The 14,620-nt window shown below is 47.5% G+C and overlaps 1 protein-coding gene across 5 annotated transcripts in view; it reads left to right on the top strand.

Moving 5' to 3' along the window:
- Positions 1-14,620, top strand: part of rab11fip5a (RAB11 family interacting protein 5a (class I)) — a 71,836-nt gene that overhangs the window by 26,706 nt on the left and 30,510 nt on the right. For all 5 annotated transcript variants that reach the window (XR_003871551.1, XR_003871552.1, XR_003871550.1 and 2 more), the window contains exon 2: positions 10,854-11,371. Coding sequence is in view for 2 of the 5 variants with exons in the window: in XM_029731028.1 (XP_029586888.1) it covers positions 10,854-11,371 (518 nt within the window). In the remaining 3 variants the exon portion in view is untranslated. The remainder of the gene's footprint in view (positions 1-10,853; positions 11,372-14,620) is intronic.

A 14,620-nucleotide genomic window follows, 5' to 3' on the forward strand; every position in this document is an offset into this window, starting at 1 on the left:
CCATAAACAATTAATGAACATGCACCTGTGGAACAGTCGTTAAAATAAGACGCTTACATATGGTAGGCAATTAAGGTCATAGTTATGAAAACTTAGGACACTAAAGGGGCCTTTCTACTGACTCTGAAAAACATCAAAAGACAGATGCCCAGGGTCCCTGCTCATCTGCGTTAACATGCCTTAGGCATGCTGCAAGGAGGCATGAGGACTGCAGATGTGGCCTGGGCAATAAATTGCAATGTCTGTACTGTGAGACGCCTAAGACAGCGCTACAGGGAGACAGGACGGACAGCTGATCATCCTCGCAGTGTCAGACCACGTGTAACAACACCTGCACAGGATCGGTACATCCGAACATTACACCTGTGGGACACGTATAGGATAGGATGGCAACAGCAACCGCCCGAGTTACACCAGGAACGCACAATCTCTCCATCAGTGCTCAGACTGTCCGCAATAGGCTGAGAGAGGCTGGACTGAGGGCTTGTAAACCTGTTGTAAGGCAGGTCCTCACCAGACATCACCGGCACAATGCCGCTGCCTATGGGCACAAACCCACCGTCGCTGGACCAGACAGGGCTGGCAAAAAGTGCTCTTTACTGACGAGTTGCGGTTTTGTCTCACCAGGGGTGATGGTTGGATTTGCGTTTATTGTCAAAGGAATGAGCGTTACACCGAGGCCTGTACTCTGGAGCAGGATCGATTTGGAGGTCCTGACATGACCCTCCAGCATGACAATGCCACCAGCCATACTGCTCGTTCTGTGCGTGATTCCTGTAAGACAGGAATGTCAGTGTTTTGCCATGGCCAGCGAAGAGCCTGGATCTCAATCCCATTGAGCACGTCTGGGACCTGTTGGATCGGAGGGTGAGGGCTAGGGCCATTCCCTCAAGAAATGTCCGGGAACTTGCAGGTGCCTTGGTGGAAGAGTGGGGTAACATCTCACAGCAAGAACTGGCAAATCTGGTGCAGTCCATGAGGAGGAGATGCACTGCAGTAGTTAATGCAGCTGGTGGCCACACCAGATACTGACTGTTACCCGCCCCCCCTTTGTTCAGGGACACATTATTCCATTTCTGTTAGTCACATGTCTGTGGAACTTGTTCAGTTTATGTCTCAGTTGTTGAATCTTGTTATGTTCATACAAATATTTACACGTTAAGTTTGCTGAAAATAAACGCAGTTGACAGCGAGAGGACGTTTTCTTTTTTTCTTTTTTGAGTTTACAATGCTAAGGTTCCATTGTGATGTCACACCTGTCAGAGGTTTGCTACTGGGGGATCTACTTCTATCAGATGATAGAGATCTCTGGGTAATAAGATGGAGGGACCTTTGGTTGTGGATCTGCTTTCAACGGGACTCTTTCTAACTGCAATATTCTCTGCTTTTCTGAAACATGGATTCCGGACTAAATACCCCAACTCGATGGATTCTCCATTCAAAACATTTGTATTTGGGGAAATCGAGAGTTGGAGGGGTATGCCTCTTCGTCATCAGCCAATGGTGTGCTGACCATTGTTCACTCGTCTTGGAATACCTAATGGTCAAATGCCGACCCTTCTACCTCCCCCTGAGAGAGTTTTCATCTGTTGTCGTGACTGCTGTATATATTCCACCTCAGGACAAGAAAAACAACAAGCTAGCGCTTAACAAACTGTACAAGGCTATAAACAAGCAGGAATCCATTAGTGCTGAGCGATTTTTAACCGATATTTTCACATCTGTAATCATTAAGCGCTTTGAAAGGTTGGTTATGACACATCAACTTCATCATCCCAGATACCCTATTGCTCTCCACACTGCCTTCACCCACTTTAGATAAGATGAATGCCTATGTGAGAATGCTGTTCATTGACTATAGCTCGGTGTTCAACACCATAGTCCCCTCCAAGCTGAACACCTCCCTCTGCAGCTAGATCCTAGACTTCCTGATGGGCTGACCACAAGGGTAGTGAACATCACCTCCTCCACGCTGAACCTCAACACGGGTGCCCCTCAGGGGTGTGTGCTTAGTCCCCTCCTGTACTCCCTGTTCACCCACAACTCCGTGGCCACGCATGACTCCAACACCATCAACATTTACATGACGACACGACGATGAGACGGCCTACAGGGATGTTCGGTGACCTGGCAGTAAGACCAAGGAGCTGATCGTGGACTACAAGAAATGGAGGCGAGCACGACGGGGCTGCATTGGAGCTGGTCGAGAGCTTCAAGTTCCAAATCACTAAGGACTTAAAATGGTCCACACCAAGAATGGTCCACACACACACAAACAGTCGTGAAGAAGGCGTGAAGGCACCTCTTCCCCCTCGGGTGGAAATGGCTCTTCATGCTGACTCTATACACATGCTAATATACCATCTTAATTTACGCTGCTGCTACTCTGTTTATCATATCTATCCTGATGCCTAGTCACCTTACCCCTATACTTATCTAACCCTACCACTCCAGTATAGTGGGGACAGAGTGTGTGTGTGTGTGTGTGTGTGTGTGTAGTGGGTATAGTGTGTGTGTGTGTAGTGTGTGTGTAGTGGGTATAGTGTGCGTGTGTAGTGGGTATAGTCTGTGGGTATAGTGTGTGTGTAGTGGGTATAGTGTGCGTGTGTGTAGTGGGTACAGTGTGTGTGTGTGTGTGTGTGTGTGTGTAGTGGGTACAGTGTGTGTGTGTGTGTGTGTGTGTGTGTGTGTGTGTGTGGTGGGTACAGTGTGTGTGGTGGGTACAGTGTGTGTGTGTAGTGGGTACAGTGTGTAGTGGGTACAGTGTGTAGTGTGTGTGCGTGTGTGTGTAGTGGGTATAGTGTGCGTGTGTAGTGGGTATAGTCTGTGTGTGTGTGTGTGTGTGTGTAGTGGGTATAGTGTGTGCGTGTGTGTAGTGGGTGTAGTGTGCATAGTGTGTGTGTGTAGTGGGTATAGTGTGTGTGTGTAGTGGGTATAGTCTGTGTGTGTGTGTGTGTAGTGGGTATAGTGTGTGTAGTGGGTATAGTGTGCGTGTGTGTGTGTAGTGGGTATAGTGTGTGTGCGTGTGTAGTGGGTATAGTGTGTGTATAGTGTGCATAGTGTGTGTGTAGTGGGTATAGTGTGCGTGTGTAGTGGGTATAGTCTGTGTGTGTGTGTGTAGTGGGTATAGTGTGTGTGTGTGTAGTGGGTATAGTGTGTGTGTGTGTAGTGGGTATAGTGTGTGTGTGTAGTGGGTATAGTGTGTGTGTGTGTGTGTGTGTAGTGGGTATAGTGTGTGTGTAGTGGGTATAGTGTGTGTGTGTGTGTGTGTGTGTGTGTGTAGTGGGTATAGTGCGTGTGTATCCCTACACATTGGAAATATGGTTACTGTTACTGACTCTGGAACTGACCCTGTATGCACTCTATGGTTTACTTTCTCATGTTCTTATTTCTCGTGTGTTTTTGTTCCACTTGACTTGTTTTTGGTGTATTTATTGATTGTTGGGAAAGAGTTAGCAAGAAAGGCATTTCACTGTACTTGTGCACGTAACAAAGAAGTATCTTTTTTTGAGGTTATGTTTCAGAGGTGTATTTCTGGTGGGGAAATTCTCTTTTACCAGTCATACTCCTGTGATCTGGCTGTCAGCCAGTCATATTAGAGCAGATGATACTTTCCCATGAGTCATTCTGTATGTCACTGAGTTCAACTGTATCACACCAGTTTATTAGGTATACCACCCCGTTAACACAAAAAAATAGTTTGCATACATACAGTGAGTCACGTGGCTTGCTACATGAAACAGGCAGACAGCCATCGAGGCATTCAGGTACTGTTCGATTGAACGTTAGAATGAGCTTAACAAGTGACCTTAAGCGACTTTGAGCGTGGTATGATCGTCGGTACCAGGCGCGCCTGTTCCAGTATCTCAGAAATATCCGACAAGGAAAATAATTCCAGTCAGCAGCAGTCCTGTGGGCGATGAGAGGTCGAAAGAGAATGGCAAGAATTGTTCAAGCTAACATGTAGGCTACAAACAGGCAAGTAACGGCATCTCAGAACGCACAACTTGTGCAGATGGACTATTGCAGCAGTTGACCACCCCGGGTTCCACTCTTATCAGCTAAAAACAAGAAGAAGAAGCGGCTCCAAGGATCCAGGACACCAACACTGGACAACTGAGGAGTGGATAAACCTTGCCTGGTCCAACGAATCCCGGCTCTTGTTGCATCATGCTGATGCATCATGCTGATGAAGGATTTGGCGTAAACAGCATGAGTCCATGGCCCCAACCCCCATGGTGGCGGTGGTGTAATGGTTTGGGGAATGTTTTCCTGGCAAATTTTAGGTCTCTTTTATATCAATTGAACAATTTTTCCCATGTCCCGAAGAATTCAGGCCATTCTGGAGACAGAGGGGTCCGACCTGGTACTAGATGGGTGTACATCTAGCTGGTTTTTCTATGCATCGGCAGGTCAGAACGGCAGCATCGGGTAAGGTCAAGGAGGAGGTGTGTGTCTGTTTGTTATCAACAGCTGGTGAACGATCTCTAATATTAAGGAAGTCTTGAGGTACTGCTCTCCTGAGTTAAAATACCTCATGATAAGCTGTAGACCATACTATTTACCAAGAGAGTTTTAATCTATATTCTTCGTAGTTGTCTATTTACCACCACAAACTGATGCTGGCACTAAGACCACACTCAACCAGCTGTATACGGCCATAAGTAAACAAGAAAATACTAACCCAGAGGCGGCGCTGCTGGTGGCCGGGGATTTTAATGCAGGGAAACTGAAATCTGTTTTATCTAATTTCTACCAGCATGTCACATGTGCAATTAGAGGCAAAAACTCCACACACAAACGCATACAAAGCTCTCCCTCGCCCTCCATTTGGCAAATCTGACCATAACTCTATTCTCCTGATTCCTGCTTACATGCAAAAACTCAAACAGGAAGTACCAGTAACGGGCTCAATATGAAACTGGTCCGATGAAGCAGAAGCTAGGCTACAGGACTGTTTCACTAGCGCAGACTGGAATATATTCCAGGATTCATCCGATGGCATTGAGGAGTTACACCACCTCAGTCATCGGTTTCATCAATAAGTGCATCGACGACGTCGTCCCTACAGTGACCATACGTACATATCCCAACCAGAAGCCATGGATTACAGACAGCATCCACACTGAGGTAAAGGCAAGAGCTGCCGCCTTCAAGGAGCTGGACACAAATTCGGACACTTATAAGAAATCACGCAAACAGTCAAAGCGTCAATACACGATTAAGATCAAATCGTACTACACCGGCTCTGATGCTCGTTGGATGTGGCAGGGCTTGCAGATGATGGATTATAAAGGGAAACCCAGCCGTGAGCTGCCCAGTAATGTGAGCCTACCAGAAGAGCTAAATGCCGTCTATGCTCGCTCAAGCAACACTGAACGATGCATGAGAGCACCAGCTGTTCCGGATGACTGTGATCACATTCTCTGTAGCCGACGTGAGTAAGACTTTAAACAGGTCAACATTCACAAGGCTGCGGGGCCAGATGGATTACCAGGACGTGTACTGCGAGAATGCGCTGACCAACTGGCAAGTGTCTTCACTGACATTTTCAACCTCTCCCTGACCCAATCTGTAATACCTACATGTTTCAAGCAGAACACCATAGTCCCTGTACACAAGAACGCCAAGGTAATCTGTCTAATTGACTCTCGTCCCATAGCACTCACATCTGTAGCCATGAAATGCTTTTGAAAGTCTGGCCATTGCATCATCCCAGACACCCTGGAACCACTCCCAACAGATGACTCAATCACCATTGCACTCCACACTGCCCTCTCCCACCTGGACAAAAGGAACACCTATGTGAGAATACTGTTCATTGACTACAGCACAGTGTTCAACACCATATTGTCCTCCAAGCTCATCACTAAGCTAAGGACCCTGGGACTAAACACCTCCCTCTGCAACTGGATCCTGGACTTCCTGACGGGCACGTCTCCCAACAACATCATTAAGTTTTCCATTGACATGACAGTGGTGGGCCTGCTCACCGGTGACGATGAGACAGCCTATAGGGAGGAGGTCGGCGACCTGGCAGTGTGGTGCCAGGACAACAACCTGTCCCTCAACGTCAGCAAGACAATGGAGCTGATCGTGGACTACAGGAAAAGACGGCTGAGCACACCCCCATCAACATCGACGGGGCTGCTTTGGAGCAGGTCGAGAGCTTCATGTTCCTCGGTGTCCACATTACTAAGGATCTATCGTTGTCCATACACCAACAATGTCGTGAAGAGGGCACGACAACACCTCTTCCCCCTCCAGGAGGTTGAAAAGATTTGGCATGGGCCCTCAGATCCACAAAAGGTTCTACAGCTGCACCATTGAGAGCATATTGACTCTTTGCATCACCGCTTGGTACGGAAACTGCTTGGCATCCTACCGCAAGGCGCTACAGAGTGTAGTGTGTACGGCCCAGTACATCACTGGGGCTGAGCTCCCTGCCATCCAAGACCTGCTTTCAAGGCAGTGTCAGAGGAAAACCCTAAAAATGTTCAAAGACTCCAGCCAGCCAAGTCATACTGTTCTCTCTGCAACTGCACAGCAAGCGGCAAGCACAACTGCGCAGCAAGCACACATAATGCCACAGATGTCTCAAGTTTTGAGGGAGTGTGCAATCGGCATGCTGACTGCAGAAATGTTCACCAGAGCTGTTGCCAGAGAATTTAATGTTCATATCTACCATAAGCCGCCTCCAATGTCATTTTTGAGAATTTGGCCAGTACGTCCATCTGGCCTCACAACCGTAACCACGCGTAACCACGCCAGCCCTGGACCTCCACATCCGGCTTCTTCACCTGTGGTATAATCTGAGACAAGCCACCCGGACAGCTGATGAAACTGAGAAGTAATTCTGTCTTTAATAAAGCCCTTTTGTGGGGGGAAAACTACATTCTGATTTGCTGAGCTAGCTGCCCAGTGGGTGGGCCTGGCTCCCAAGTGGGTGGGCCTATGTTTGTTAAATAGTTCATCTGCATTTTCTGCACAAACGTTTTACCTCATCACATATACCGCTGATACTGTTTATCTGTCACTTTATTCCTAGTTATACAGTTTTTACCTCAGTCACCTCGTACTCCTGCACATTGACTCAGTACTGGTACTCTGTGTATATAGCCATGTTATTGCCTCGTACCCCTGCACATCGACTCAGTACTGGTACTCTGTGTATATAGCCATGTTATTACCTGGTACCCCTGCACATTGACTCAGTACCCAGTGTATATAACCATGTTATCATTGACTCAGTACTGGTACCCAGTGTATAGAACCATGTTATCATTGACTCAGTACTGGTACCCAGTGTATAGAGCCATGTTATCATTGACTCAGTACTGGTACCCTGTGTATAGAACCATGTTATCATTGACTCAGTACTGGTACTCAGTGTATAGAGCCATGTTATCATTGACTCAGTACTGGTACCCAGTGTATAGAGCCATGTTATCATTGACTCAGTACTGGTACCCAGTGTATAGAGCCATGTTATCATTGACTCAGTACTGGTACTCAGTGTATAGAGCCATGTTATCATTGACTCAGTATTGGTACCCAGTGTATAGAGCCATGTTATCATTGACTCAGTACTGGTACTCAGTGTATAGAGCCATGTTATCATTGACTCAGTATTGGTACCCAGTGTATAGAGCCATGTTATCATTGACTCAGTACTGGTACCCAGTGTATAGAGCCATGTTATCATTGACTCAGTACTGGTACCCAGTGTATAGAGCCATGTTATCATTGACTCAGTACTGGTACCCAGTGTATAGAGCCATGTTATCATTGGCTCAGTACTGGTACCCAGTGTATAGAACCATGTTATCATTGACTCAGTACTGGTACCCAGTGTATAGAGCCATGTTATCATTGACTCAGTACTGGTACCCAGTGTATAGAGCCATGTTATTTTTACTCATTGTGTATTTATTATTACATGTTTTACTTTTCTATTAATTCTCAATTTTCTTTCTCTCTACTTTGTTGGGAAGGGCCTGGGAGTAAGCATTTCACTGCTAGTCCACACCTAGCATCTGATTTAAGTGGTTCAGATCTGCCTGCCAGTTACTATAACACTAGCTGATAGCAGCTGGGCTGGTTTCAACAGCAGCGTGTCTACACAATGAATCTGAGAATTTCCCATGAGTCATTCAGTGCCTGACACAGTTCAAGGCTACTATATGTTTTAAAGCTACTGCCTGTTTTAAAGCTACTGCCTGTTTTAAAGATACTGCCTGTTTTAAAGCTACTGCCTGTTTTAGAGCTACGGCCTGTTTTAGAGCTATGGCCTGTTTTAGAGCTACGGCCTGTTTTAGTTTAGAGCTACGGCCTGTTTTAGTTTAGAGCTACGGCCTGTTTTAGTTTAGAGCTACGGCCTGTTTTAGAGCTACGGCCTGTTTTAGAGCTACGGCCTGTTTTAGTTTAGAGCTACTGCCTGTTTTAGTTTAGAGCTACTGCCTGTTTTAGAGCTACTGCCTGTTTTAGTTTAGAGCTACGGCCTGTTTTAGAGCTACTGCCTGTTTTAGTTTAGAGCTACGGCCTGTTTTAGAGCTACGGCCTGTTTTAGAGCTACGGCCTGTTTTAGAGCTACGGCCCGTTTTAGAGCTACTGCCTGTTTTAGCTACTGCCCGTTTTAGAGCTACTGCCTGTTTTAGCTACTGCCCGTTTTAGAGCTACTGCCTGTTTTAGCTACTGCCCGTTTTAGAGCTACTGCCCGTTTTAGAGCTACGGCCTGTTTTAAAGCTACTGCCCGTTTTAGAGCTACTGCCTGTAGCTGTTTTTAAAACTATATTTTATTAGCAGCAGCCTAATATATGAATGGTTAAGTCGTCTCCTGTTTGAAGCTGCTACCTTTTTCGGGATGTTTTCAGCAGCACAGCGGCATGTCTGTGAATGGCCTGCCAGTAACGGTGACCGTGTTATGCTGTTCTGACATGGCCATTGTATCAAGGCCAGCCAGAAGCCACTCATTGTTAGAGTGTTTTCCTGGTGGTTGTTTTGCCAGGGTTTAGAAGAGGATGTGTCTCAAATGGCACCCTATTCTCTATGTAGTTGCCCTTATTACTACTTTTGTTTTTACCAGAGCCCTATGTAGGGAATAGGGTGCCATTTGGGATGCACAATATGTCTGGGAGAGGAAAACAGGTCTGATAACAATAACAAGGTGCCAGAATGTATCATGGGAAATCTGAACACACACACACACACACACACACACACACACACACACACACACACACACACACACACACACACACTGGAGCGGGGTCGCGGGGTGTATGTTCAGTCCCTCCCTGGACGTGAGGCCAGATTAACCTCATTACGATGAACAATAGTTTAATTCAGTCTCTCTTCGGTCTCACCTGACACCTTTATGTCTCCAGCTCGAGGAAACAGTCCATTAATGCACTCTATTGGAGTTTAATGGGGTATTTGTTTGCATAGTTATGCCATTGTTTTGAGACTAGATCTGTTGAAATTCAATGGGGTAATCTCAGTTGTCGTCTCTAACTATTGATTTGTAAAATAACGAAATGCTAGACAATCCGTTTAAAGCACTCCTACATACAGAACCAGTCAAAAGTTTGGACACACCTACTCAGTCAAAGGTTTTTATTTTATTTTCTACATTGTAGAATAATAGTGAAGACATAAAAACTATGAAATAACACATATGGAATCATGTAGTAACTAAAAAAGTGTTGGAACAAATCAAAATATATTTGAGATTCTTCAAAGTAGCCACCCTTTGCCTTAATGACAACTTTGCAAACTCTAGGCATTCTCAAAACCAGCTTCATGAGGTATTAACAGGTGTGCCTTAATGATAGACCGCCACAGGAAAGGAAGACCCAGAGTTACCTCTGCTGCAGAGCCTCAGAAATTGCAACCCAAATTAATGCTTCAGAGTTGAAGTAACAGACACATCTCAACAACTGTTCAGAGGAGACTGCGTGAATCAGGCCTTCATGGTCGAATTGCTGCAAAGAAACCACTACTAAAGAACACCAATAATAAGAGACTTGCTTGGGCCAAGAAACATGAACAATGGACATTAGACCGGTGGAAATCTGTCCTTTTTGTCTGAGAACAAATTTGAGATTTTTGGTTCCAATTGCCGTGTCTTTGTGAGATGCAGAGTAGGTGAACGGATAATCTCTGCATGTGTGGTTCCCACAGTGAAGCATGGAGGAGGAGGTGTGATGGTGTGGGGGTGCTTTGCATCCCATCTGGTTTGCGCTTAGTGGGACTATCATTTTTTTTTTAACAGGATAATGACCCAACACACATCCAGGCTGTGAAAGGGCTATTTGACCAAGAAGGAGAGTGATGGAGTGCTGCATCAGATGACCTTGCATCCACAATCACCCAACCTCAACCCAATAGAGATGGTTTGGGATGACCGCAGAGTGAAGGAAAAGCAGCCAACAAGTGCTCAGAATATGTGGGAGCTCCTTCAAGACTGTTGGAAAAGCATTCCAGGTGAAGCTGGTTGAGAGAATGCTAAGCGTGTGCAAAGCTGTCATCAAGGCAAAGGGTGGCTACTTTAAAGAATCTAAAATATGAAATATATTTGGATTTGTTTAATACTTTTTTGGTTACTACATAGTTCCATATGTGTTATTTCATAGTTTTGATGTCTTCGATATTATTCTAGTAATAAATCAAGAAAAACCCTTGAATGAGTAGGTGTTTCCAAACTTTTGACTGGTATTGTATGTTTATAAATGTCTCTTGCCATCTTTACCTATTGAAGTTAAACTATAACTAGAACAAATCCTTGTTCATTAAGCCCTCTACATATGATCCAGTATGAAGTGATCTTATTCTTGTCCCTCTCTCTATTCCAGGTGGTACAAGCTGAACTCCAAGACTGGGAAGAAAGAGAAGGAGCGAGGGGACATCCAGGTGACGGTGCAGTTCACCAAGAACAACCTGACAGCCAGCATGTACGACCTCTCCCTGGGTAAGGACAAGCCCCGGTCCACCTTCGGCAAGATCAAGGACCGCATCAAGGGCAAGAAGAGGAGCAGCAAGGACTCTGATGAAGATTCTGCCTCCACTATTGTGGGCGGCTACGGACCCGTTTCCCGCATGAGGAACCGGTTGCCGAGCGATGGCGGCGGGGAGGAAGACTATGAGGACGATGAAGGAGGGGAGGGGCGGAGGAGTAAGATGAGGAACTTCTTCCTGCGAGGGAAACTGAGGAAGTCGTCCGATACGAGGTCGAGCACGTCGCTAGGGTCGGAGAGTAGTGAGTCGTCGTCGAGGGGAGGGAGTCTCAGTCCCACCGCTGGGATCTCTGTAGTGGTGTCTGACCTGTCTAACTCGCCTAGCAACAGCAGCAACTTCACAGCAGACAGCCCTGGTGAGAGGAAATCATCATATATATACCTAGTTATTCCTTCTAGTGGAATATAATAAGAGTGCATGGCCATTAAGGCCAGATTGTTCTTCAAGATGTTCAAGTGTTTATAGATGACCAGCAGGGTCAGATAATAATCAGTGGTTGTAGAGGGTGAAACAGGTCAGCACCTCAGGAGTAAATGTCCGTTGGCTTATCATAGCTGAGCATTCGTGGGTGGCAGGGTAGCCTAGTGGTTAGAGTGTTGGACTAGTAACCAGCAGGTAGCCTAGTGGTTAGAGCGTTGGACTAGTAACCAGCAGGTAGCCTAGTGGTTAGAGCGTTGGACTAGTAACCAGCAGGTAGCCTAGTGGTTAGAGCGTTGGACTAGTAACCGAGGTTTGCAAGTTCGAATCCCCGAGCTGACAAGGTACAAATCTGTCGTTCTGCCCCTGAACAAGGCAGTTAACCCACTGTTCCTAGGCCGTCATTGAAAATAAGAATTTGTTCTTAACTGACTTGCCTAGTAAAGGTTAAAAAAAAAAAATTATTCTAGAGAGAGTCAAAAACAGCAGGTCTGGGACAAGGTAGCACGTCTGGTAATCAGGTCAGGGTTCCATAGCCGCAGGCAGCAGTTGAAACTAGAGCACCAGCACGACCAGGTGGATTGGGGATAGTCAGGAGTCATCAGGCCAGGTAGTGCTGAGGCATGGTCCTCAGGTCCTCCGGGAGGGAGAGAGTTGTGAGAGACCGCTGTAGAGCTCATCACTCCGTCTAACTGGTAGTGGGCCAGAGGCAATTTCTCAATGCCAACACATCTTTCTAGCTAATTTACTCGCTGAAGCTATGTTACGCTTAGTGACCTCTGACTGTTTTATCCTAACATCGTTGGTGCCAACGTGGATAACAATATCCCTATACTCTCAATACTCGTTAGTTTTAGCCTTAGCCAGCACCCTCTTCAGATTAGCCTTAATGTCGGTAGCCCTGCCCCCTGGTAAACAGTGTATGATCGCTGGATGATTCGTTTTAAGTCTAATACTACGGGTAATGGAGTCGCCAATTTGTCAGATGGTGGGAGGCTTCGGCGGCTCAGACCCCGTAACGGGAGGAGTAGAGACCAGAGAAGGCTCAGCCTCCGATTCGTTGCTTAATGGGGAGAACCGGTTGAAGTTTGTCGCTCCTCCCCACCAGCCTCCACTGAGAGAGAGATGGATAGATAGATATATCTAAGTGTACAAAACATTATGAACACCTTCCTAATATTGAGTTGCTCCCCTTTTTGTCCTCAGAACAGCTTTAATTCTTCGGGGTATGGACTCTACAAGGTGTCAAGCGTTCCACAGGGATGCTGGCCCATGTTGACTCCAATACTTCCCACAGTTGTATCAAGTTGTCTGGATGTCCTTTTGGTGCTGGACCATTCCCAATACACACGGGAAACAGTTGAGCGTGAAAAACCCAGCAGAGTTGCAGTTCTTGACACACTCAAACCATTGCGTCTGGCACCTCCCGGCCTTCCCCAAACTGTTGCCACAAAGTTGGTAGCACATACTCGTCTAGAATGTCATTGTATGCTGTGGCGTTAAGATTTCCCTTCACTGGAACTAAGGAGCCCGAACCATGAAAAACAGCCCCAGACCATTATTCCTCCTCCACCAAACTTTACAGTTGGCACTATGCATTGGGGCAGGTAGCGATCTCCTGGCATCTGCCAAACCCAGATTCGTCCGTCGGACTGCCAGATGGTGATGCTCCGGAGTCAGTTTACAGTCTACACATGATTTATTATTTCGGTCCAGCCTCCGTGACCATCCGATCAAATGGACTGAATCTAGTTGATCCCTGTTGTTTACCCACCATCAACCAACCTAAACCATACCACTACCACCATCTACCACCCCACTGTCACCATCTACCACCCCTCTACCACCATCTACCACCCCTCTACCACCATCTACCACCCCACTACCACAATCTACCACCCCACTACCACAATCTACCACCCCTCTACCACCATCTACCACCGCACTGCCACCATCTACCACCCCTCTACCACCATCCACCATCTACCACCATCCACCATCTACCACCCCACTGCCACCATCTACCACCCCACTACCACCATCTACCACCCCACTACCACCATCTACCACCCCACTACCACCATCTACCACCCCACTACCACCATCTACCACCATCTACCACCATCTACCACCCCACTACCACCATCTACCACTCCACTACCACCATCTACCACCCCACGACCACCATCTACCACCCCACGACCACCATCTACCACCCCACTACCACCCCACTACCACCATCTACCACCCCACTACCACCATCTACCACCCCACTACCACCATCTACCATCATCTACCACCCCTCTTCCACCATCTACCACCCCACTACCACCATCCACCATCTACCACCCCACTACCACCATCTACCACCCCACTACCACCATCTACCACTCCTCTACCACCCCACTACCACCATATACCACCCCACTACCACCATCTACCACCCCACTACAACCATCTACCACCCCACTACCACCATCTACACCCTCTACCACCCCACTACCACCATCTACCACTCCACGACCACCATCTACCACCCCACGACCACCATCTACCACCCCACGACCACCATCTACCACCCCACGACCACCATCTACCACCCCACGACCACCATCTACCACCCCACGACCACCATCTACCACCCCACGGCCACCATCTACCACCCCACGGCCACCATCTACCACCCCACGGCCACCATCTACCACCCCACGGCCACCATCTACCACCCCACGGCCACCATCTACCACCCCACTGCCACCATCTACCACCCCACTGCCACCATCTACCACCCCACTGCCACCATCTACCACCCCACTGCCACCATCTACCACCCCACTGCCACCATCTACACCCCACTGCCACCATCTACCACCCCACTCTGCACCATCTACCACCGCACTGCCACCATCTACCACCCCACGACCACCATCTACCACCCCCACGACCACATCTACCACCCCACTACAACCATCTACCACCCCATTACCACCATCCACCATTTACCACCCCACTGCCACCATTTACCACCCCACTGCCACCATTTACCACCCCACTGCCACCATTTACCACCCCACGACCACCATCTACCACCCCATTACCACCATCCACCATTTACCACCCCACTGCCACCATTTACCACCCCACTGCCACCATTTACCACCCCACGACCACCATCTACCACCCCACT

This window comes from Salmo trutta, chromosome 33 (genome assembly GCF_901001165.1).
Source record: "Salmo trutta chromosome 33, fSalTru1.1, whole genome shotgun sequence".
Taxonomy (NCBI): Eukaryota; Metazoa; Chordata; class Actinopteri; order Salmoniformes; family Salmonidae; genus Salmo; species Salmo trutta.